General features: G+C 44.5%; 1 protein-coding gene across 1 annotated transcript; it reads left to right on the top strand.

Moving 5' to 3' along the window:
- Window positions 1-715: 715 nt before the first annotated feature.
- Window positions 716-25,909, top strand: LOC112108289 (protein spire homolog 1-like). Its single transcript, XM_029912775.1, has 16 exons — window positions 716-1,238; window positions 3,666-3,697; window positions 4,584-4,709; window positions 6,491-6,616; window positions 6,934-7,002; window positions 10,169-10,339; window positions 12,979-13,047; window positions 13,598-13,727; window positions 14,160-14,299; window positions 15,891-15,963; window positions 16,583-16,731; window positions 21,108-21,236; window positions 22,408-22,472; window positions 23,348-23,375; window positions 23,957-24,099; window positions 25,551-25,909. The coding sequence occupies exons 1-16, from the start codon at window positions 956-958 to the stop codon at window positions 25,735-25,737; spliced, it is 1,920 nt and encodes a 639-aa protein (XP_029768635.1). The 5' UTR covers window positions 716-955; the 3' UTR covers window positions 25,738-25,909.
- The last annotated feature ends 370 nt before the right edge of the window (window positions 25,910-26,279 follow it).

Below are 26,279 nucleotides of genomic sequence, written 5' to 3'. Positions count from 1 at the left end.
AAATGAGACGATCACTACACTGAACTCACACAGGGAAATGATAAAAGACAAAAACACCACATGATCTGTCCATCACAGGCATCCAGCCACTTTTCACCAAAGTGATGTGAAACCTGGGGGCCCTGTCTCATCACTAATGGGGGAGAAGGGGGGCTGGAATAAGTTATACTGGCAAAGACACAGGTTTGCCAAGGTAAGCTGGGTCCGTACTAGGAGTGTTTTATCAGTATAGCTATACCATTAAAGCGCTGCTAGTGTAAGCGTTTGGCCTCACTGTTAGGTGATCAGGAAGCATCAATGCTGAACAAAAGGAAAAGTCGTCTTCCACCTCCAGCTTGCTAAGAAACTACCCCTTCCTCCAGATGAGGATCTGGCCAGAGTGATCCATGTATCCATTACCTCCAAATTGGGTAATTGCAACTCACTGTTTCTGGGGCTGACGGTGGATAAAATGCAAAAGCTCCAGTTTATACAGAATGTGGTTGCTTGGTTGCCCCATGGGACAGGCCTCTGAAAACACACCACCCTGCTTGCTGTCCACTGATCCAGAGGTCTCTTTCAGCATCATTAATTACCAGGTGTCTCCTTCCCACTAAGTATGTATATTTATAGTAGATTATTTCCATGCTTAATCTAATTTGTTGAGCCCATGAGCCACATTTGTTCTAATTACAAACCTGTTGAAATCAATGGAGTTATGCCAGACATTAATTTTTTCATGTTTCGAATCTTTCAAGGTCCCTTTTAATTTTTTCTCAGTCTTCATTCACTGGTGCTTGTATAAATAGAGAGTAGATGATGAAAGTAATGGTGTCCCTTTAAGGAGCTGTAGCCTAAAGTTGCTCTGAATGGTCCCACCTGAAGACGAGACAAGGCAGAATGGATAAAAGACTGGTAGATGCACCTATGGCTGTCTGAGGAGTAGATGTAGAACAACCTAGCCAAAAACAAGCATATGGGGAGTGGTGAAAGTAAAAAAATGGATTATTCAAGCTGTGAATGGAGGAATGTCACTAAGGTTTCTTTGGGAGAGTTTCTGAGATGTTGTGACCAGCCAATAAGTGAGGAGCAGGCCTGGGCCCTTTGCTTTCAATGTTGCCATAAAATGAAGCAGTTGGCTCAGGGCCCCCACCCTGTGGTGATTAAAGGTCTGGGAAGCATCCTTATCCATTCTGATGGTGCTGTTTCCTTCACGGTGCGTCCTAAGTCTGGTAAGAACAAAGGCACCAGTGGATGGGGCTCTTAGACAAAAGTCTTCTCTCTCTGATAATGCTATGGGTTTCTTTATTGTGCCCATGAGAATGTACAGCCATGTGATTCTGTCTCTGAAATGCTTTCCATAGTGAATCCCATGGATCCCGCTACAAATAAAAAACTAACTTGTGGTATTGCCTGATATGTCTTTGAACCCAATGTCTATGCTCCTAATGTGAAGGGCTGTATTCTCCAAACCAATTAGAGTATCTGCAGAGAATAGAGAAGAAAGAGATACTAAGTGGGTGCATACCTGTAGTATTTCTAATGGTTAGAGTATCTGACTAGGAGTCAACATTTCTGGGTTCTAATTCTGCATCTGCTGCTCTTCCCCACCTATAATATGGGGATAAAATACTTTTCTAGTTTACAGGGATGTTTTGAAACGTAATTACTGTTTGTAAAGTATTTTTGGCAAGAAAGTGCTATAGAAGTGCAGTGTAGGACTATTTCTCCCCTTCCTCCCTCCCCTCCCCCCCACCCCAGTTATCTATTGAATCACTTGGTTTGGGGGAATAATTTGGACAAATGTCTGAGATAAGGGACTCTGGTTCCTGGAAATTGATTGTCTTCACCTATATGGGTGCATACACATACAACATATTTGTGTTTTAATCTGAGGCTTTGGTGACCTGAGAGCTGCTTAATCATATTGATGTACTCCCTAGCCTGTTTGCTTTCTGCTGCTAAACTTTCTCTGAAAGTAGCAGTTGTACTGGTATGTGACTGTCAGTTGCGGGTGGTGAGGGAAGAGGGACAAGTGGCTGATAAAGACTCAGAGGTCATTTTGTGGTAGTATTCGGAGCAAAGATGAATCCCACTCCCACATTTCTTTTTGCTGACACCTCTAGGGATTCTGTGGCTGTTGCTAACTCTTGTATCCTGGAGAGGAAAGGTGGACAATAAATATGCCTTCCTTTACCAAAGGTCAAACATTGGTGTAAAGACAGAGCTATATTTAGGCATGTTCTCTTCCCAGCATACCACCACCACACACTACTGAGTGCAGAAGGAAAGGAGAATTATTCTTTCTTTGGGTTAACAAACATCCACTAGTAGATCACCGCCACCACGCCTGGCTCGAGATGGAAGATGTACCAGGCATCTTCTCTAGTGACCTCAGATAGTCATATTCAGTTTACCTCCTCTGGAAAGGGGAGGATTGCTGTGATCCAAGGCTTCTGGAGGTCTCCACCATGACACTGCACCCCATATTCTTCATAGTGATATGATATGATTATAGATAATTATGCATTTTATGCAAGATTCGTCATGTGAGATGTCATTGGAAAAGTTATGATTTGCTGAACATGATTATCCTGTTGGTACGCATGTATCATTTTTGTAACTGAAGTTATGAACATAAATTGTGTATCTGTATTTCAAATGTAGTTACACCTGGGTGATGCCCACTAGGCAAGATGCTTTTAGTCTAGATAGCTGGCTGGGAAAGGCCTATTCAGGATAATGAGCCATTAGGGAAAACAATAGGCCTTAGGAGAAGCTTATCTCCCACCTGCTGAGCCTTCCTGAGAAGGCTCCAGACAGCTTTCAAGTAATGGCTGCTATGACTCCACAAGGTCATGAGACCAGGCCACATGTTTCTGGACTCCATCTTGGGCTGTCATTGTTTTTCCACAAACTGAGTTTTGGGCCAAAGGGTTCCTGCCATATGCTAAAGTTATATAGGGAGGGGAGTGACCTCATCCGTGGTTTTTCATTCCTCACTCAAGAACACTTCTGAAAACACCTGAGGAACAAAAACTGAACTGTCAGGATTTGAATTACTCTCTCACCCTATCTTTCTGGTATGTTAAATTTAGGTTGTGTTTTTGTTTATTTACTAGGTAATCTGCCTTGATCTGTTTGCTATCACTTATAATCATTTAAAATCTATCTTTTGTAGTTGTTAAACTTGTTTTTGCTTTCACTAAACCAGTGAGTTGAAGTGAACTGCTTGGGAATCTTAGCTCAGAGAGGCTGTTGCATTTCCTCTCCACATTGAGGGGCAGGGGAACTGGATAATAAATTCATACTGGTTGGGGTTTGGACCAGGGCAGGACAGTACCGCTCTGGGGTGTTAAGCTAGGAGTTATTTTGGCTGTAGCCTTTCTACTGTTGCTTCATGCTGTGGCTGGTCAGAGAGCCTGCATGTAACTGCAGCTGGGTGTGTCCCTACCTGGGTGAATGCTGTGGAAGTGCAGGACCAGGAGTGGGTCTGCAGCTTGTCACAGCAGCAGCACAGTGTGAGCGGGACCCCAGGTTGGTGAGTCAGAGGCTCAGTGGCACCCCAGTCACATCCATCACCAACAAAAAACCAAATGCCGACTCTAATTATCCTCTCTAGTATGGACTTAAGTCTGTAGGGATTGGTAAACTGTTTGATCTTTTTTCACTTGTTTCCCTTTCAGATGTTAACAAGACTCAACAACTGGAGGAGCAGGTAAGACTCTGGAGTTGAGAGATGACATTTAAGAACCTGTGATTTTTAGTCTGGCAAATGCACAGATATAAACCTGCATTGGTAAAAGGACTAGCTAAAGCAGGGGTTCTCAAACTGGGGGTTGGGACCCCTCAGGGGGTCGTGAGGTTATTGCATGGGGGGATTGGCAGCTGTCAGCCTCCACCCCAAACCCTGCTTTGTATCCAGCATTTAGATTAAAAACACTTTTTTATATATTTAAGGGGGGGGAGGGTGTCGCACTCAGAGGCTTGCTATGTGAAAGGGATCGCCAGTACAAAAGTTTGAGAGCTACTGAGCTAAAGGAAACTCAGCAGTCTTGCTCTTCAGTGACTCAGCAGGTTCATAAGATTCCATGGTCATCTAATGTTCATGGCACTTCTGCTGTCCCAGTGGCTTGCCTAGGGTGTTGTCTCCTGCATGGGAGTGGAAGTCTAGGTGAAGTTCCAGGACTAAATTAAAAAATGACGCAAATTGACTGGGCATAAGATAGACACTGAAGGGGTGGGGGAGGTTGAGTTGTGGCAGGAAATGCTGTCAACAGTGGGTAAGAGATAAAGTAGGCTGCTCTCCCTGCTGCCACAGCTCACTTAAACAATGTTATGTAGCCGTATTTGGGTGTTACAACTGAATTAGGCCCCAGTCTCTTATCCCCAGTTGATCCAGGAGCATCTCAGTAGCTGCTTGAATGACCGCGGTAGGATTATGTTGTGTGTCCAAAGAGGCAGATGGCCTTGAATGTGGGGAAGGGTGCTGGCATGGTTGGGAGGGGTAGAAATCTTGATAAAGTTCCTAAATGGAACCCCATCTCCACAATACCAAATTATTTCTTCATTAATCTGAAAGACCATTTCCTTGGCCTCTGTAGCTGACAGAGCGTCTGGGAATGGTAATCTATAAAGCCCTGGACTGGGGGATTGACAACCATCTGGAGCGAGAGCTGAGTGAACCACTGGAGAAGCTGATTTCCCTCCTTCTGAAATTGAACACTGAGGCAACAAAACCAGCAATCACTTTCCAGGATGTCCTCAAGGTTTTCCCCCTTTCTTATTTTTACTATACAACCATGTCAACTTCTCTAATGTATCTGCACTTACCACATTACCTGACTGCTCCAGTGCATTCTGGGAAAATCTGGTCTTGGCCCCACCAGTGCATGTGAGCTGGTGAACTCAGGAAGATCCTACTGCACAGTGATGGGAGGAAGGAAGAGGGGCAAACTAGTTTCACGGGCATTGGTCAGGCTACGTACACATGGCCCACTGCTTGCAGGAAACCCCGTGCCAGCCTAGGCCACTGGCAAGGACCCCACACAGGTGGCACAGCTACTAATTGTAGCGAGGATGGGAAAACACACCATGTGTAAGGTCTTAACAACTTACAAACTGAATTAATATCTGTAGAATGGCTAGGCCCTTAATCTCCAGTTCTCTCCTCTGTGGCTGTCTCCTGTGCAAGTACCTGCCTTGAACTTAAGCTCATAGAAACATGCCTGCAGGCAGCATGTTTGTGGTTCCTACTTCTCCCTCCCCCCCCCTTTCCCCCCCCACCCCGACTTTGCCTGATTTTCCAAGTCACCTACAGAGATTCAGCATATTTGAATAGGGTCCCGATAAGCCCCTGGTAGTAAAAAGAAAGTTATGGGCACATCAGTGAGAAAGCATGGTGTTAATGCACCTGTCCTGCCTTCAGGAGAGACTTCTGCAGATAAGAGGAGAATCAGTGCTTGCAGCATTCTGTCTATTCTTGGCCTGGCAGCTGAATGTAAGTGTAGACGGTCAGGAGAGACTAGTGCACAGTCAGAATGTGGACCCTCCCAAGCAACCTTTCCCATATCCCAAGGGATAATGGGACCCTCTACTCAAAAGCAGCACTGAAGTTAAAGGAAATGCTTCATCTAATCCTAATAGCTATCCTCTTTTCAGGCCTCTGGATTCTAGCGGGCAAGACAGTTATGATATAGCTGTGCAAATCCACCTCTAGGCTAGACTAACCTTTTTACTAGAAGCCCTCCCCATATGGGCAGGTATTTTTGTATCAGTAGAACTTAGGCAGCGTGCAGGCACTAAGAAAAGCTTTATCCAAAGCAACACATGCTCTCTGGTCTGTGCTCTAGCTTCAAAGTGCTGTCCAGACACTGAGCCTCACAACCCCTCTTCCATTTTACACATGGGGAAACTGAGGCATATAGAAACATGTGTCCAATCCTTACAGCAGGTTCCTGAAAGAGCTAATGATTCCTACTTTGTGCCTAGTCCATTAGACTGTTCTCAAGGAAGTTTTCTCGTTCCAATCTCTGGTCAACTGGCTGGTGTGCTCAATGCACAGAGCAGCCATAATTTCAGTCTGACAGGTTTATTTTTAGATTTAAGGAAAACAGAATAAAAACAAGTCTTCATGAGTGTACACAGTGGTTTCCTCTAACATGCTGTCTCGGCCATGTCTCAGAAAAGGGCAGCCTCACCAGAAGACGAGGAGTTATTTAAATTTCCAGTATATAGAGGAGGATAAATTACATAACTCCATACATCACAGCTGGCACAAAATTGGGCTTTCCCTTTCTCTAGTCCTCTTCCCTTTGCCCTCCCAGCAGAAGGGAGGGCTCTTCTGAGCTGTAACATGCAAGGGACACAAGGAAAGGTGATCCTAATCTCAGAACCTGAATAAACTGGAAACTGAGAGGCAACCTGCCCCCCCCATCCCCAAATCCTTTATTTCAAGGAGAACTTTCTTTCCAACCATCAGTGCTGAGTATATGGCTGCATTTCCTTTCAGATCTGTGAGGAGCATTTGCCCAGGCCCTCTGAGGCTGCCAGCTATTACAGAACAGTCTGCAGGGTTCTCTTTGCTGAGTACGTAGATCTTCAGAAACTAATGCTCACCCTACAGAGCTCCAAAGAGGTATTTTGGGACCATCATTAAGCTGCTGTCTCTTTCCTCCTACCTCACACACTTAATTCCAGGCTAATCCTCTTGCCTTTCCCCAAGCAGAAGGTTATTTAGCTAAAGTTCTATTCTCTGCATGTGAAAGGGGTGGGCTTTCTCCCAAGAGCCAGAATACATTAATCTCGTGTATTTGTCTTCCACATTGTGTTGTTTTGTTTTGTTTTTTTCAACTGTTGAAGTTGGCAGTACTGTGACTGGGGCTGGACAGACAGGGATGGTCTAGGAATGTCTGGAACAGTACAGGCTAATCAGCTCACATGTTTGTTTGACAGAGTCTAAGAAGAATGGATGTGGAGGACTTGCTGGAAAATGACACTCAGAGGGAGAAGGATAATTACTGGGTAAGAGTTTTTAGAATTGTTGGTTTTGGTTGGTTTTTTTTACTCTCTGTGAGGCCTTCCAGTGACTTCCCAGCTTAAAACAAATAGAGCGAAACATAACTAGTTAAAACCCTCTAAATACCAAGTGACACGTTATACTAAATTCTAGCTCTCTGTGGGAATTGCTATCTGTCCCAAGAGCAGTTCTCTTCTCTTTGGTCTTGTCTACACTGCCAACTTTGGGGAGATCTCCTACTGTAGCACTGGTGCTAACAATGCTGGATGTGCTACTGTAGATCAGCCAGTGACATTCTAGTCACCAGGAGTCCTGTGGCACCTTATAGACTAACAGACGTATTGGAGCATAAGCTTTCGAAGCGGGTATTCACCCACGAAAGCTTATGCTCCAATACGTCTATTAGTCTACAAGGTGCCACAGGATTCCTTGTCGCTTTTTACAGATCCAGACTAACACGGCTACCCCTCTGATTCTAGTCACCATGTCACGTAGACCTGCTGTGAGCAGGTTTAGATGTCAAGATAGCTAAAGGCCATTGGCTTAAACTGTTAGCACTTGTACAGCTCCATCAGAGCTAAAGCAATGGTGGGAGATTCCCAGAAAAAGGTCAGTATAGATGTAGCTTCCATGTTTTGTTTTTTTCCCCACCACCTTCTCTAGTCTTATCCCTCTAGTTGTTGGACTTCAAGATTCCTGGGGCAGGGAAATGACTTGTTCTGTTCTGTCCAGGGCCAGTGAATTCAGTGCTCCAAAGTAAACAGCTCTTCTGATTGGAGCCTTGCCAAGGTAAACCAAATGCACTGGAGTCTAAGAGACGGGAACAGCAACCCCCAAGGGAGCTGCTCCTACTCCCTTTGTCTAAATAGTGTTCACTTTGAAACATAACAAACCATTCATATGAAAATGTTTGTGACATATGTGTTTAGGCATATTTTCAGTTTTGTCATGTATTAAAATAAACTAGCAAGTTAACTCGCACTCCCCCTGAATAAGCTACGTGAGATTGATTTAGTGGTCTGGGAAGGCCCAAGTAAATGCATGGGCTTTGCAGTGTGGCCTGAAAGCCCAAGAGATTCCGCTTCACTTAATTAAGAAAAGTGCCATTTCAAAAGCAAGAGCCCCATTGCCAATCCTCTGCCTCTAGTTTCCCAGGTTCAAGCCCCGCAAGAGCCAGCTGCTTGCACCATCCTGGCAGGTAGCCAGGGCCCAAGTCAACCCCTTGATTCTTGAATTACATCTGGTAGCTAAAGCAGTCTGTGGAGCACAGGATTATACACTTAGTATGCTGAACATCACCATTAGGCAGACCCCTCCTTAGGCACATCTGGTGCAGAGCTGTGCTGTCCTAGCTATATACGTATGTTGGAGTATCTAAGGCACCGATCACCTTGACCTCAATGCTTAGATGCCTCTTCAGAGTATAACTGTTGCACCAGCCTTTAAGTGTGCGCTCCCCTGCCAAATAACTGTTAAGTGGGTGGAGCATGTGTGCATATCTCCACACCCCTTTGCATTCATGAGGCTAATGCTGCTAGCTCTTCCTCTGCTTGGGTAACCCTGACTCCAACTGTGCCTGGGACACGTGTGCAGGTTGATAGAACAGCATTCTGTCATCTGACGTCAGGGTAGCCCCGTGCAGGGTCTGGAGGGAACAAAAGTCTGGGTAACCACTTTAAGGTCCATGGCTGAGAGGGTTCAACCTTAGCCAAATGCATATGAAGGCTAGCAGGGGAGAGTGCGCTAGAACTAGTATCTGTGTACTGCACTTAAAGTCTTCCTAGGAATAAGGCTGCGAGTTTTGGCTGTGAAAAGAATGGAATGTTCTCTTGGACAGTTGGCTAATGAACTACTTAATACTGTCCCATAAAGTAAGGTGAGGTGCTGTTACAACCAGAAAAGGACTCTGGTGCTGATTGCAGTAATTACAGTACTCTTTTCTGTAATACTTGTTAGTGAAGGCAGTTCAGCTTAAGCAGTCACACAGCTGCTTGTGTCGGTCTCTTTTGCTATTGGCCAGTTTGCCTGCAGCCTTTCCTTGGACATCCTTGAGTTAAAAAGGTAGCTCAATGTTCTGCTACTCCAGAAATACAATAGTTCAGGAAAGACTGTCTCAATATGGCTGTCCTTTACTTCAGTTGGTTGCAACATTACTCCATTTTTGTAGTGTAGACAGGACCTTATGTGTAGCTAGGTTAAAACCATGGGCAGTCCAGGTTCTTGACTATCAGGGCATGCAACTAAACATCCCTCTCATCTATGGTGCTTGGGGGCTGCAGCTGAGTTATGACTCTTGTCATGTCTTCCAAATGTCCTGCAGTTAATAGTGATCAAGACCTGATATTGCAGATTGTGGGGGGGTGGAAGGGGGAGGCCATGGGAAGGCAAATGTGGGAAACTTAAGTTTTTTAAGACAGGTCTAAATCAAAAATACTGTAGTAAAGGGGGCACACACAACCTTCTTATTCTGATCACCTCTAAGATCGAGAAGGAAAGAGTTTAGGTAACACTATTAAGCTGTTGATTTAACACGTGGATCTGAACTGGATTGTTTTGTTGTGTTAATGGGATGATCTTGCAGGCCCAAGCACCAACCTAAAAGCAGTTGCCTTGAAGATTGAGATAAAGAGCAGAATGGATACATATTGTAGTTGCCAGTCTGGATCCCATAGTTTGAGTTAATTTATATTATTTCAGCCTTCTTACCCCTTCTTCTTTGGGGCACTCAGAAGGATTATGAAGGCTGCATTTTATACTGTAGGCCACCTTTAATGACTTAATATCTTGCCTAGTATCTCATCCAAAGACCTTGAAGAGAAATTCAAAAACACTAGACCTTTCAGTTTCAACAGTCATCTGAGGTAGCTAAATTATTTCAACTATTTGCTCAGGTAAACTGAGGCACGGGGCCACACATCAAAAGTTAGTGACAACTGAGACATGAACCCACCTGAGTTCTGGTCTCTCTCTGCCCGCCCCTCTGTGGCCCCTCCCCCCGCTCTAAGCACTGTACTACTCTGTCTGAATTTCTAAGCAGGTTTAAATGAGACTCTCTCAGATATTTGTGCAGCTACAAATGGTTTGTAATTGCTAGTTGAGCCCTTTATTGAATGAACGAATACCACCTCAGAGATTCCAGAGATCTTTTAACTGGCTCATGTTGCCCTGTAGCAGGCTAGCTTGTGGCACGATGTCATCAGGGAACTGCAGAATGGTGTGAGGCTGCGCAAGGCCATGGAGCGACCTCAACATAGCGTTCCTCCCAAGGAATATGCCCGGTCTCCCTATGAGCTCTTGGCAGAGGACATCCGACGCAAGAGGTACACCCTCCGCAAGGTGAAGGTGAGCAGTTGTTCTCAACACGCTTAATTTGGCATCTGCTGCTCTAGCTACCTGGCAACTGACATCTGTTTGATTAAACCCAACCTGTGTCCTCACACTCTTTCCTTCAGAGTAACTTCCAGGCTTCAAGGGTGGGTGAGAACTCATGAGCTCCACTTGAGCATATAATGGCCACCATATTCACCCACCAACTCACTTCATTTCTAAGAACTAAACTTAGTGCTATGTAAACTATTCTAGGCTACCTTGTCTGAAGCCACTTCATTAAACTGTCTCTTGCTCACTGCCTTTCCCAGCTCTGGAAACACTGATCTGTGTCTCCACAGGCTCTCTAAGGTGCATCCTACTTGATCTTCTTGGCAGTATGCAGTTCAAAAATGGAGGCCTCTTACATGCGAGCTATCCAAAGGGAAACTTACTAGTGGCCTGCCTCAAGCAGAGGGCCTTAGGCAGCACTCAGTGACTTGAATGGGGGTTTGGGCAAAATAAGGAAAGCTGAACAAGTTCCCAGCAAGGTCTGTTGTGCTGACTGAAGTGTTAGTGGGCTCCAATGCTGCTGATTGCTAATGTGCTCCGAGACGACGATGGAGTTCCTCTAAAGGACTGCAGCATCACCACTTGCTTGCCACTGCTTGAGCTAGGTCAGTTTTAAAAGCTGGCATGAGGTGGTGCGGTGTTGCGATGTCATGCAAGCCGACTCTTTGGCACGAGATGAGAAACAATTTGGCGATAATGACCTATCGTTACAAAATAAAAATCTTGCCTACCACACTAAATGCCAGCTCTTCAGCTGCTTATTGTACGCCCTCCTAAAGTGAGGGGGAATGACATACCTGGTTCAGTCAGGGCTGACGAGCTTCACTTTGAAAATCCTCCCCTCACCCTCCTTCACCAGCTGTCAAACACCAGCTCCTGGACTACTGTGGTGTCCTTCCAATTGGGCTGAGAAACTGTACTTGGATCCTGAGTCTGAACCCAGCTAGTACTGCATACACCATTTGCAAGGTGCTCAGATACTCTGGTGATCAGAGGAGGGCACAGAAGTACCTTAGAGTAGACTATATGCAACAGCAACAGACCCCAGTCGTTGGCAGGCAGGATTAAACCTGGGACCTCTGGAGCTTAGTGCATGAGCCTCCACCACATGAGCTAAAAGCCAGCTGCCTGTTAGCTAAGGCTGTAGAGCAGATTCATTAATCTTTCTCTCTAAGTGGTCTCGGTGCCACTAGATGGGACAGAACACCACACCCAGGAGGTGTGGGGGTTACATATACATAGAGGAATAGTGACAGATAGGAGGTGATACATCACTAGCTGTTACATGTTATGAGGTATAAATTGCAGGTGCACTCAAAATCATAACCTAAGGCAGCAGAATGAACTGGGTCTTCAGCTGTGGTCCATGGATCATTGGTGTGTCAAATATATCACAAAAGCATTTGTCAAGCAGTTGTAAGTGTACCTCCTGCTAGCTACAGTGCAGTCCTCGATCAAAACAGCCACTGGAAACCATGAGTGAGTCATCAAAATTCAAATAAGCCCCTCTGCATCTTCAGTGCTGCTTTGCATCAGTCTTTGTCAAACCAGGGTCAAGTTTGCAAGCACAAATGAGAGGAATAGGCAACACAAGAGGATAGATGGCAAACTGACCTGGAGACACTCTGCTAGTATCTAGTATCTCCCCTCACTGCCTGCATTCCCCAGTGTTCTAAAGCCCCACTCCTTGGTAAAGCAAACAGCACAGGTACAAAATAGGGCTATCCAACAAATGCAGCTGCACCCAATATACTAAATGGAGTCTGATTTTATTTTCTCACAAATACTGTCCTCTTGTGACAGCCCTACCCATGCTGCGGGGGTCATAGAAGAGGTGCCCATGTGATAGAATCTCTGTCTTCGTGTTCTCCAATGAGAGAACTTGAGAAACAAACTTATATGTGCCTGCTAGCTACTTCTGTTACAGTTAACCTGTTTAGGAGCTTCTCAGTTAAACTACAAGGGGGTGCTATTCTTAGGGTGACCAGACAGCAAGTGTGAAAAATTGGGATGGGGGTGGGGGTTAATAGGAGCTTATATAAGAGACCCAAAAATCAGGACTGTCCCTATAAAATTGGGACATCTGGTCACCCTAGCTGCTATTGCTTTACTGGATAGGGAAGCTCTGCTGCATGAAGTCCCCTCTCTGTGACACCATGGTCTGGATATGTTGTAATTTTGGAGTTGGTGCATTATGAGGCTTCTTAGAGCCTTGAAACTCTTTATGCTGCTTCTATCCAGGATCTTTTCATGGGCTGCAGGAATTTTGTAAGTCTTATGCACATACCTAAGGACTGCCCAGCTCCCAGTATATCGCCATGTGCTATTTCTTCACAGGCTTTTCTCCTTGCAAAAACAGCTTTCAATCCTATTGCCCTTTCTACCCTTTGCTCCCAAGAAAGCAAATGTCTTCTAATAGGACTCTTGTTTAATCTCTTGCCTAAAAAGATTGACTTGAGTTAGACACACACTTGTGAAATGCCATGAGTGGCTATGTAAGGTCGTGAAACTGTATTTCCTAGTTCATCCTCCGTTTCTGGGGAAGGAGGTTCAAGAAAAAATTAACTTTCATCATTTCATAAGTGTCCTTTTCGCCCTTTCAGATCAACAGTGAGCAAAACTGCAAGAGCTCTGAAGGCAACACAGTCGCTTCACAGCCCCCTTTAAAGCCAGTAAGTGACTTGTTTAGTTGTGATGGCATGAACAGAAGGATCCCTGAACTGGCTGAAGCAATACTGACCTATCCCATTCCCAAGTCCGGCAAGGTAGCTTGAATGTTAGAATATCCCTTTTTTATATATAGGCCAAACTTTAAAAGGCCCGCTGTGTTACAGGGGGATGGGACAATGACTCAGATCTTCACCCTTTTCTTCCCATGTCATTTCTAACTAATGCAGCTGCTTCTCTTCCTTTTTGCCTCCTAAAATGTTTCTGAACAATCCTGGTCAAGCTATGGTTCACTTACTATAGCTTCTACTTTGAGTTAGTCCATGGAAACGTTCTCCATTCGTTAACAAAACTCTATATTGTTCCTATAAATTGGAATTTGCGTGTAAAGTGCACAGGTTACAAATGGTGAGAGTGCTGGGGCTACAGGATTTCTGGCTGGGTGTGGAGACTGACTTGTGAAATCATGCCCCTTCTGAGAAGTGCACTTCTATTGCTCTGGGGGATCTGGATTTTATCCAGTGGCTTTTCACAGCTCTCTACTCCATGTTGCAGGCCTCAGAGAGGAAGCTAAAAGAGAACTCCCCCAAAGCACCCAGTCTGCACGACCTGCTCATGATGGAAATAAAACAGCCACAGAAGCTTCGGCCGTCTTCCACAGAGAAAAATGGGAGCAGGCACAAAGGTACCTACTGGTACTGCTGGGCATCCACTAGTAGTAGGCATACTTGTGATGTATGAGTTGGTCATGGGTCAAGTAAGGGACGCTAAGGAGCTTGGATCAATTTTCAGAGGCACCAGCACTGCTACTTTTCAGACATAGAATTGTAGGACTGGAAGGGATCTTGAGGTCATCTAGTCCAGTCCCCTGCACCTCTGGCTTATGTCACCTGCTAGGGCCCACGTGCCTGGGCTGGAGTCTCTCACCTCGTACAAGAAAGATGGGGTAAAAAGCTCAACTCCTGTGAGACTAAAAGGATGCAAAGGGTTGCTGAGCCATCACCGCCTCCAAGAGGTCCGGTGTGAGACTTATGGAGTCTGTCATCAGTGTCTTGCATCTACAGCTCACTTATGTTGCAGGGTTTTGGTTTTTGTTTTTTGTTTTTTTTCTTCCCAGATACTTTTGTGATGCCAATGTTTTCCTTGAATTCCCCGTGTGGCAATGTCTTATCTGTCCAAAATGCCAGTACAGGACTTACAATTCACAAAGTTAAAAAACAGCTGCTGATCCCTGACTTGCTGGTCCCAGAATTTCAGGTAAGTCCTTTTAAATGAAATCTTGCTATAGAGGCTGAAATGGCCCAAATATTTGATTTTTGAAATATACAGGCACCCTGGAACGTCAGGTTCAAATCCCAGCATGGGCAACTTGGCCCTTCACTCTTCCAGGGTGAATAAATTGGAGTACCAATCAGTTCATTTGAGTCCTATCTACCCTCCAGAAATCCAAGCCCTGTGTAAAAATGTGATCATTTATGTAGTGTAGATGGAGCCTTTAAAACTGAGGTTCTCACTGCTCTCAATGCACATCCCATGACTCTTTTCATAAGAGTTGGGATCTGTGAAGCCAATGTTAGCCAAAATGTCTTCTGCTCCCCTTCCCTTTATCACTGCTCTTCATGCCAGAGGTGTCTGCATTTCATGTGTTATGGGATATAGTGGAGATAAATTACTCACTGCAAGTTAATCATTCGACCTTCTCTGCTTATGGAATATCTGAGCAAACGACAGTTTACTTCAATAAGTTAGGGTTATTTTTTTTAAGATTATGATTATTCTATGAGTTGATCATGAACAGTTCTGAGTACTTGGTGTCTGAAATTCAAGCTGTGTTTAGTCAGTCACATGTCTGTTTCTGTTCCCTAATGCAGTCACTTTTTTCTTCTGGCACAAATACTCCTGCACATAAACTGGAAGTTTATTTTTTTATATGCACTTTTGTCAGTGAAATGCTTTTCTCTGACTTAAGCAATTGCAAATGTGAATGAATATTTGTAGAAAACTTTTAGCTGTATTTTCACAGCTCCAGTGTATAGTTGGTAGGAACTTGTAATCTTTCTGATGACAATGTCTCATATAGCTCCATTGATTCTGAATCATATTGGTGTATCTCTAGTGGTAAGGCTTGTACAAATGCTCTTGGCTAGCAGGATTGCAGCAGCACAAGCTAACAGTTCAGGATTTTAAAACAAAATCCAGTTATTGAGGTTTCCTGTACTCTAAGGACCTCTTCTCAAGCAGTTTCTATTGTAGGGTCTTGAACTTCCACTAGTTTAGATTAGAGAGAGGCCAAAGCATTGGTACTTGGAACCATCTGGGGGTTAGGCTATGTCACCCACAGAATCTCCTGAGTTGCTTTCATGAGTTTCTGCATGCAAACTGGAGCCAGGAAAAAATTAGCTTCCTACATGGGCCCAAAGCTGTAGGAGGAGAGTCTAGATTCAAGGGCTGTATTTGAACATCTTCCATCCCTGAAACTTTTGAGGGAGGCTGGAGTTGAATTTAGGATTTGGGTCCCATCTCTATTTTTAAAATTTTACTGGGTCAAATTCATCCGTGATGTAACTCCAGTGGAGTTTGACTCATTATTGCTCTTCTGAATAATCTGGAACATGGTGTGTGAATTGAGGTGAACAAGCCAGCTAATTTCACCACTACTTCTGCTTACCTTACCACTGCCAGATGGTTGGCTCTCATAAGAGCCCCTGTTGTCTCATTCATTGTCAATGAGCATATCTGCTCTTCTCAGGGGCTCTTGGTTATGCTGAGGTGACCTTCCCACCCAACCCTACCTCTCTGATGTGGTGTTTTATACCCACTGTAAAAATCTCCCATCTGTGATCCACAGGAAGCAGACGGGGCATTGAAATACAACTTGGGAGTCATCTCACACAGATCTGTACTGACATCCAGCAGCACAGGTCAGTATGCCCTTTCCTGCCTTACTCTCTCCTCTCACAACATGGTCTAAATACTTGAATCAAGGCGTCCTCCATTCTTATGAGCCCAGTCCATCTTCCTCTGCTTCCTCCTGCTTTTGAAGTCACTTGTCTTTTAGAGCCATCTGATGTGAGGAACACATAACATGGAGTTGCTGGCATGGAGAGTGACCTTTCAAATCAGTTCCTGGCTGTGAAACTTCTTGAATCTGTTAAGTTTCTAAATAGTGACAAAATTCTTCGTGCTTCCAGTTTCAGGCCTCAAGATGTATGTTACGGTAGCAAACATTCAGTGAGGCTTTAGAATGTGTGAATGAAAGGAATAAGTAAATCACTGATTTAAAGTAGGACCCACTTATAAACAAAACATCACGGTTGCTTGCTTACATTTCTAATCAGAATGTACCCAATTACGTGGTGCTTCTGTGATCTTGGGTAAGGGGAGGAAGGGAAGAGGGTCTTTAGAACAGGCTTCACTGCCTTCAGAAACTGATCAGCCTGTCGTATTTAAGCGTTCCGCTCATCTCAAGAATCTCTGAAGTTACCAGATCACATTTATGCTTTAACACCTTGTTGTCCTTTCCTACTTTTCCATTTCCAGATTGTTCTGCAGACTGCACATTTACCCCCAAGAGCGTGCCCGTGCAAGGAGACTGTGAAACAAGCAGCTTTCCTAATCTAAATCAGCGACAGCCTTTCTGCCGAGGGAGGTTCAAGTCTTTAAGGAGTGCCCTTCAAATCAAGGAAGATGTAAGTCCTGTGTGGGCCTGCAACTCCGCTCCCAGTGATGCCACAAGCTGGTAGTGAGCTGGCCTGGCTACTGTCCCAAGGGTTGCAGCTTGATGTTGGGATAGAAGTGAGCTCTAAAATGGAACGTGGGGTGGGGGAAATGGACTTCCCCAACTTTCATAACTTGAACTCTTAATAAAGCTGGCCAAAATTTTTTTTGATAACTTTTTTCAACAAAAAATACAGATACAGCAACACCAAAATGTTTTACGAATTTGACAGTTTTGCTGAATTGTTTCAGTTTAAAATATTTTGTTTTGAAAGTGTCAGTGAAATGTTTAGATTTTTTTTTAATCTATTTTTGGTTCCAAATGACTGTTTAAAACACTTAAATAGTCTAAATCAATCCAAGTTTAAAAATATTCTAAATCAAAACAAAACCTTTTGTTTGACCCAAATTTTTGGATTTTAGAATTGATAGCAAGCGCAAAAAATCCATTATTCATACAACTCTGCTCTTCAGTACCTGCTTCTCTGCTAGTTGTTAGCACAGCTGGTGCTGTACTTGTTCCCTTCTAGCTTGGCTCTTCTGAGTATGTGATGGGGTAATTACCCCTTGATGAGGAACGTTTAAAATAAATGGTATCTGGTTACAGTTCTAGAGCTCCTGAAGAATGTTAAAAATGCACCTGAAAGTGCATGTTCAGCAGAAACTAGCATAATGCACATTCTACTAACTGATAATGTCAGAATCGGTTAACAAGCGTGCTACATGGTGCTCCTAATTGAACTTCAGGAATAAAGAATTTCAAGGCGTTGTTAGGAAAACCAAGCCATGATTGACAACCGGTGTCGCACAGGTTCCACTTCTTCTTTCTACTCCACCCCTATCCATGATGGGAGGTGGGGAGAAAAAACAGTGTAACTGCTGGTCTAATGGTGTGCAACAGTAAGTGTACTGGCTACTCAGTTCTGTTAGAGATCTAGTGCTCTGTCCTTGGTGTTCTCTTTTCCCCCCCCCCTCCTCCCCCGCAGTTGACAAGGCCGAACACCAGTAGTAAAGCAACTGGTGCAAAGGTCAGCTGTACAGTGGCAACTATAGTCTCAGATCTGGTGTTAACAGGAATGTGGCATCTTTACCAGCTCAGAACAAGCTTCCATACACAGTGGTGAATGGTCTGGTGCTCAACTCCCGTCTGCTAACAGCATAGCCCGGGTGCTTGAATTCAGGTACAGACTTTCCTAGAACCTTTCTTCACGCACTCTGTGGAGGTTAATGCTCTTAAGACATTCTAAGAGCGTTAAATGCGGTAAGGTCCTGTCTACTATAGCTGCCAAGCCTAGAACACTGGAAACAGGAGGGATGGTGAGAATTTGTCAAACATGGCTTATTTTGCCAGTGTATGTGCGACCTAAGGCATATGGTGAAAGCTGGATATCAAAACCCTGTGTGAACTAAACAATGGGCTGTTCCTTGAAAGTATGCTCAATGTAGTTGTTCGGATGGGAAATAACCTGGGCCCAAGAATTCTAAGTTTTTATGTTAAGTGTGGATGTCTTTAGCAGCCATCTTTAAATAAATAAATTAAATAACCCGGTGTACTGACTAGCAGGGTGTATGTAGCTTGACTCTTGAGCCCTGATCTACTTAGGTACTGCTACGGAACTTCTAGGTGTCTAGAAAAATCACAGGAACAACAATGCAATCCATAAAGTTAGGCTGTGATGGGTTGGATCACAGAAACCCCCTTGGGAGCTGCCACTCGATGTGCAAAGACTACCCCTGCTCTTGCCAGCTCAGGACTCCAGCACCCTGCCTTGCTGAGCCAGACACTCCCGTCTGCTCCAACACAGACCCAGGGTCTGAATTACTTTCCCCAAAGCTGCAGGTTTACCTGAAAACAGCTCACAGAAGTGTGCTTGTCTTTAGCACTCAGATGCCCAACTCCCAATGGGGTCTAAACCCAAATAAATCCGTTTTACCCTGTATAAAGCTTATACAGGGTAAACTCATAAATTGTTCGCCCTCTATAACACTGATAGAGAGAGATGCACAGTTGTTTGCTCCCCCAGGTATTAACACATACTCTGAGTTAATTAATAAGTAAAAAGTGACTTTATTAAATACAGAAAGTAGGATTTAAGTGGTTCCAAGTAGTAACAGACAGAACAAAGTAAGTCACCAAGCAAAATAAAATAAAATGCGCAAATCTATGTCTAATCAAACTAAATACAGATAATCTCACCCTCAGAGATGCTTCAGTAAGTTTTTCTCAGACTGGACACCTTCCAGGCCTGGGCACAATTCTTTCCCCTGGTACAGCTCTTGTTCCAGCTTAGGTGGTAGCTAGGGGATTCTTCATGATGGCTCTCCTCTCCTCCTTTTGTTCTGTTCCACCCATTTATATATCTTTTGCATAAGGCGGGAACCCTTTGTCCCTCTGGGTTTCCCCACCCCTCCTCACTGGAAAAGCACCAGATTAAAGATGGATTCAGTTCAGGTGACATGATCACATGTCACTGCAAGACTTCATTACCCACTTGCCAGCACACACATACAGGAAGACTCTCAGGTAAACACAGCCATCTGCAGACAATGGTCCTGGTTAATGGGAGTCATGAAGATTCCAAACCACCATTAATGGCCCACACTTTGCATAATTACAATAGGCCCTCAGTTATATTTTGTATTTCTAGTTTTAGATACAAGAGTGGTACATTTCTACAAATAGGATGATCACACTCATTAGATTATAAGCTTTGTAATAATACCTTACAAGAGACCTTTTGCATGAAGCATATTCCAGTTACATTATATTCATTTATCATGTTTTTATAAAACCATATAGACTGCACGACGTCACAAGGGCCTACGTACATATACTATGAATGGGGGGAGAGGCGCCTTAGAAAGTGATCCGCAAAGCTAGCATGCTAGGCAGGGAGTCGCCTAAGCTAGCCAATGGGAGATGCCAATGGTGGTGTGTGTTAGGCTGCAGGGAGGAGCCTGGATTTAAGAGCCTATCTGCTCGTGATTCATGAACTGGAAACATCACTCCTGGAGTCAGGCAGTTTAGGCTTATAAATCACTTAATTAATTCTTGCAAGAAGTGCTTGGCTCACTCCACACAAAACTTGTTGGGGGGGGGGGAAAAGAGGGGAGGAGGAGGGTGGTGGTGCCCACTTTATAGCTTTTTGTCCAGTGGATAGAGCAGTCACCCTATTCCTCTCATCTGCCTGGGGGTGAAGGAGAGGATTTGAATGGGGGCCTTTCACCTCTCCTGACAGTTCTCTAACCTCTGCGCTATGGGAGGTACTGGTGTGAGTCTCTGTCTCCTGTTGAAGCTGTTCCACTGTGGATAAATAGTGATTGGAGCAAGGGGCCTGAAGCTGGGGTCTCCCACCTTTCAGGTGGGTCCCTAATAACTGGAATACAGAATAATCTCTCTCTGGTGCACTTTAGTATTTATCCATCCAGGAAAAGCTTCAACAGGAGAGACTGGGGGAGCCCCCACCAGAATATCCCATAGCTCAGTGGTTGGAGCGCTCTCCTGAGATTTGAGTAGGGCCTCTCCCGTCTCCCCTCAGTCAAAGGAGGGGAATGGAACCTGGGTCTCCCACATCCCATGTGAGTGCTCAAACCATTGGGCTGAAAGTTATAGGATGGTACCTCTTCTGTAGGCTGGATTTTGAATGGGATCTGATCTGCTAGGCCGCCACTGACATGCCTACAGGATCCAGCCCTGCATGCAAGTTAGCTGGAGGAACATCATCTTCCCCTGTTCCTGGAGTGCTCCGGGAGTTAGGCATCTGGATGCCTAGTGGGAGGCAGCAGTGAGGTCTGTGGTCTGCAGTGGAGCCTAAAACTGGGACTTAAGTGCCTAAGTACCTTTGTGGCTCTGGTCCTCTGTGCTGAATTGTGTACTGCACCTTTAAATGCGATCCCTTCACTGCTGCCGTTTTGTCACCTGTCTGCTGCAGAAGGGGGTACACCACGTGTGTCAGGGAGGCCTTTTGAACTTACCTCCTAATACAACCAGGCTGTTTGTTGTATGGGGAGCAGACAATATAACTGGCCTGTAGCTGTCTTTCATGGCTGGTTTTCTAAACTTCTTCAGAACATGGCTCACCTTCCAGATGGGAGCCAGGTGCTTCCCTTGCCATCCTTCACTCCCCTCAGACTCTGGCACGGCTGTATTGTGACTCAGAAGGGCGCTTTGCCAGGCTGCCCTCTGTCTCAGAACTGAGCTTGAGAGGAGATGCTCGAGATGACTTGGGCAGTTGCTGTACTAGAGACCCATCAGTCACATGGGGCTGGAGTTCAATTCGGGTTTAGAATCCTAGTCAAACTGGCCTTTTTCTTTGGTCTCTCACTCTTAACTGTCCTTTTTGCCTAGGACTACCCGTCTCCTACAAGGCAGCCATCATCAACCATTGCTGAACTGATTGGAACCAGATATGCCATGATGTCTGAAATGGAGGGATCCCGCCAAAGAGATGGTTGTGCGATACCTTCAAGAGCCAGGGTATTTACCATTCCCCTTTGATGTACTGCCCTTTCTTTCTGAAGAGTCTGCTGGCTTCACTCCTCTTCGTGCACTCATGTCCTTTCATTCCTGGGAATAACAAGTGCCTGATGGACCCATTTGCCTAAGTGGTTTCACTTAACCCTATAATACACTGATCTTCAGCAGTCCTGCCCCAGTCCACATGGAAGCTTTAGACACTGCACAATGTTAAATTTCTAAGCAAGTTAATTTGCACACTGAGCCTAGACCCTAGCTAGTACTCCATGCTGTTGCCCAACAGATCCTTGCTCCCAAAATAGGAAAGAACTCTGTCATAGCTGGTCCACAAGAACCAAATGGGTTAAGATGCAATACTTAACTAGGGTTCTGACCTTCCTAAAAGCTCTAAGCAAATGCAAACCCAAGATGTTTAGCTGAAGGACATTCAGATACTTGGACTATGAGACCAAAGTGCTTTTCTTGAACAAAAGGAGCTTCTTCTAACATAGTTGTTCACTTCCACTGTCCAACTCTGGCGCCTTTCACCCCGAATCCTCACTTTCTTCCCACTTCTGTCTGAGTCCCCAACACTGCTTGTGTACACCCTGCTGCCTTTCTTCCTCTTCTGCAATAGTCATCCATGATCACCTCCCTTTCTTGACTATTGAAACTCTCCTCTTTGACCTCCCCAAGTTCTGGTTCTCCAGGCTGAGACCTGTGGCAATACCACTTCTCACCACCATTGGAGTCTATTTTAAAAAAGCACACCACTGTTCCTCAGCTTCTCCTATGGCTCATCATCCACTTCAGGATCCAAATTTTCCCCGACACTTTTATCTCCCTGGAAATAATAGTCTGTCTCAATGTCTCATTTCCGTATCCCCACCTTGCTTTCTTCATTGGATGCCTATGCTCTTCCGCACAATCTAGCCATTGTCAAGAACAGCTCTTACTGTCTGAATCAAATCTTGTCATCAACACTCAGGTTTCAAATCTTCTCTGAAAACCTCTTTGCCTATGGCTCTTAATTCTTATGTCTCTGCCCTCCTGTATTTGAACTGTTACTGTATGTAGATCTAAAGCCTTCAGGACACTGAATAATATGGAATATGTTATGCTGTACTGGCAACATCTACTGCTTGCCAAGAGTTGCTTCCCATTGGCATTCATAGGTAACTCTTATCTGCAGGTCTGTTTCCATTGCCATAAGCAGATGGTCTTTCTGTGGCCTTACAGGTGTCATCTCTGTAGCAGGTAAGCTGGTGTAGAAGGACTTTATGGGGCGGAAGAAAGAATCATAAAAACTATTCTAAATTGTCCAATTGCAGCACTCAATGGAGCAAGCTGTTTATCCCTTTAATTTTGCCTGAATAGTTGGGCTCTATCGTAACTGTTTTCTCATGGTTATGGGTGAAGGGAAGACTGTCACTTTGTAGTGTCTTAGTTTATTAATTCTTAAAATTCATGAAAGATAATGAAATTCTTACCCTTCAAGAACCATGCTTGTTCCCCTATGCTTGAAACTGCAAAGGTGGAATCTGATCGTCCCCAAAGTCCTGGGGCAGAGGTTGGCTTGGTTCTAGATCAGGCTCCTAGACAAATGCTCCAAGTCGGGATCTTATGGATGAACTTTGAAACTATCTGAATCCTTCAGTGACTTGGAGCAGGTTGAGACCCCTCTATTTGCTCATAAACTGTAAGATTTGTTCATGGGGCAGAAACAAATCTGGGGCCTGTTATAGACTTAGTCATTTTAACTAAATTTGAGGCAGAAGTAGTTCGTTAACCGTGGGTCATCCAGCAGCGATCAAACACCCTGTGATTTGGTGACCCAGTCACATAGCACTCGTACTGAATTATGAATATTGAGTACGTGTGGCAAACAGTGAGCTGTTCCATAGGCTGGAGCTTTTTCACACAACATCAGTCATTTAAACTAGTACGTATTAATCTGTTCACAAATTACCAGTCAACGGGAAAGTTCTAACTGTGAAGCCAGGTGAACGAGTCATAATCGCAAATGATGCCTTTGAGCTTATTTGGAAGACGCATCTTTGCCTGCAGTATTGGGATCTCCAGAACAAATAATAACACTGTTTTTCTCTTCTCTTCCCCCCCCCCCCCCCCAGTGTCATCTGCTGTGATTGTTGTGTCAAGGTAAGTCCTTTACTCTGTACAGTAGTCTGATTAATTTCTGTCTTGACCCTCCCCACCATGTGTCTTAACTAGTCATAAAAAATATTTCCTCTCTGTCCCACTGACTCTTGCAATTTACCTTAAACCTCTCTCCTGGTTGCCTCTAAGAAGATGGAAGAAGCTGTCTCAAGATTCCAAATCAGTAACGAAATATATACACTCCCAAAAGTACGGGCAGTTGCATAGTCTAGTCAATAAGGGACCCAGATGGAAAACCTATTTTTTGGCTTCTCTTCGAAGCTTGGCCATTAACTTGCTGTGTCATTAAGCAAGTTGCTTCACTTTGTTCCTCCTTTTACTCCTGTGACAATGGAGATGATGGTGCCTATCCATTTTTGTGAAATGCTTGGAGATCTCTGGGTGAAGTACTTATTACAATGAACTTCCTGACCTTGGTACAACTAAAATCTCTCACCCTTACTAGTAGATTAACATATCGACTAGTCCTGCATTTGACAAACTTGCACTGATCCATACTGGCTTTCTAAAGCAGAGAATTTGTTCTGTTTGGTGATTTAAGTTTCATGGCATTCTGGTTCTAGATGTCCATGCCCTTCAGACCATGTGTGCATCTTCCGCTTAGCTTAATAAAAGCACTGAGAGTCTCCAAGGAGGAGGACTCAGCTACCCAAGACCAGAAATCCTCACAGTTGTTGTTTGAAGTAGAACATTGGGATTGTTCTAGGTAAGTGAGTTTTGGGGTTTTTTTTTATTTTTTTAAATGTGAGACTTGCTTTCTATAGTCTTTCACTTTCTGGGTGTCTCAAAGTTCCTTTCAAGGGAAGGTATTGTTTCTGTGAAGTGGGACCTGTGTAGGCAAATACAATGGCTGTTATAGACCTTAGTACCTTTGGCCAATGGCATGTTACACTGAATGACTGTTGGCCTGCCCATTATCCTGGTTTATTAATGACTCTCTTGAAAAGATGCCATTGGATCTCAGGTTCCAAACAGAGATGGGTAGAGTGGACTGTAGTTTAACATCTCACCGGAAAGACTTCCATATATGATCATCTGTATCTTTCTCCAACTTAATGCTATTGCAGAAAAATTCACCCAATAATCCCTATCCAGTGTCTGATTTATTCCCTGGGACATTAAAGCTGGTAAAATATCCTCAGGGTCCAATATCTCTTGTATATCACCGCAGCTTAGATGCAAACTGGGACTCATGTTCATAGGCAGTAATTTTAAGTGACCCAGAGGAATCCTCCCTCTTGCAAATGAATAGCATCTTGTGCATAGGCTACAGTATCTGAGTGCATCACAGAATACATAAAGTAACCAGCAGTCTCTTGGTTCTCTCCCCTTTTCTTCCAATATGTTAACTTTTTTTTAGTCCTCTTATTGTGGGAAAGCTATTTCAAAAAGATAGAGTATAAAACTTGTCCTGAATGTGTTCAGGTCTGGCTATTGTTGGCTCTTCTTATAAGGAGCCCCATAGCTATGGGCTGGTGGCTGGGTGGGGTGCAGGAGATCAGAAGACGGCTTTCTCGGGACTCTTCCTTCTAGTCTGGAGTTGCAATGTCCATTATGAGAGCAGTATTAGGAAACTCTCGGATTTGAAAGGTCTCTTTGGGGGCAGACGAGACCTGTCCATTGCAGCATTTGGTTTTGATCTACTTTTCGGTGTGGGTCAGTACAATGTTCAGAGCACAGAGATAATAGCTGTTAGTATTGCTTAACAGGTGGGTAGCTGCATTCAGAACCAGCTGGAGCTCTGCCAGGGTAGCTGCTCTCATTGCAAGGCATGGTACATGGTGATAATTGAGACTGGAGGTGACAAACACAAATCACCAGGGCCAGACTATTTATCAGAAGGCTGTGACCCCCTCATGACCCGCCACAGCTGTAAAGAACACACATTAGTAGCTGTGGGGATCTATTAGCAGTGACCTCTAGGGTGCAGACCATCTTGATCATTGGAGGCCATGTTTTCCCCCCTCCCAAATGAAGATGAGCTGGTGCTTGCTTGTTCCAATCCTGTCCTACACCGAAGGGAGTAGGAGGTGCTCGGCACCATCCAGGACTGTGCTCTGGATGAAGTGCTAAGTGGGTGTTGGATCAGATGGGGGAAGGGGTTGGCAGAACACTCCACCTATTTAACTGAAGCCTGGATTCATTTGTCACTTTCAGAGTACCAGTAGTGTTTGAACCCCATTGCCTAGCACAGCCTCTTGCCTCTCAGAGAAAGACCATGATGGACTGGCCTTCTATGGACATCTGTACCACATGTGAGCAATACCTGTTGCATGTCCTCTCCAGCCAGCAGCAATGCATCCCTCCCAGGAAAAGATCCAGGTCATGGACTGAACTGGAATGACTCCTTTCTCTAAATGTGTGTCCTGTCCTATTGATTCCTTTACATTTTTGTGTTTTTTGCACCTGAAGTAAGAGTGCAAAAATAACAGCTGTATCTCTATATTAACATAAAGGCCTGAATAAAAGACCCCCTGCTGGATACTCTTGGCTAGCCAGAAGACACAGCTGTTGTTTACTTATAGTGAAATAGTGTAAAACATTGTGGCTCTTGGCAATCTGCTTTTAATTTATTTTTTTATAAAATAAATAATAAATATTGAAGCACTGTCACGCCTCTAGCATTTCATCCTTCACCGCACTTGCTGTCACCTATAAAGACAATGAAAATCTAATAGTCACTGCCAAAGGGCAATCCCCACCATCTAAATAGTGAAATAGCACAGTAAGTGGGTGGGAGTGCTCACCCCGAAGCTCTGTTGCTTAGCAGGGGGAGAATGGGGCTTCCCATCACGTGATCACAGCACCAAACCCCTCATGCTCACTCTGCCTTCACCTCTCCCCCCAATAATTGGCTCATTTAACATCACCAGAAATTAACTGCAG

Source organism: Terrapene carolina, unplaced genomic scaffold (assembly GCF_002925995.2).
Source record: "Terrapene carolina triunguis isolate 2854851 unplaced genomic scaffold, T_m_triunguis-2.0 Scaffold242, whole genome shotgun sequence".
Classification (NCBI taxonomy): domain Eukaryota; kingdom Metazoa; phylum Chordata; order Testudines; family Emydidae; genus Terrapene; species Terrapene triunguis.
This window is presented reverse-complemented; position numbering and strand designations above follow the sequence as displayed.

What these genes read in the sequence shown, in the direction of transcription:
- LOC112108289 (XM_029912775.1), top strand. Translation starts at nt 956, where the DNA reads ATGGGGAGTGGTGAAAGTAAAAAAATGGATTATTCAAGCTGTGAATGG. An exon ending in CACAGCCCCCTTTAAAGCCA is followed by an intron (nt 13,048 to 13,597) that starts GTAAGTGACTTG and finishes TCCATGTTGCAG; the next exon opens with GCCTCAGAGAGGAAGCTAAA. An exon ending in GCTGTGATTGTTGTGTCAAG is followed by an intron (nt 23,376 to 23,956) that starts GTAAGTCCTTTA and finishes TTCTGGTTCTAG; the next exon opens with ATGTCCATGCCCTTCAGACC.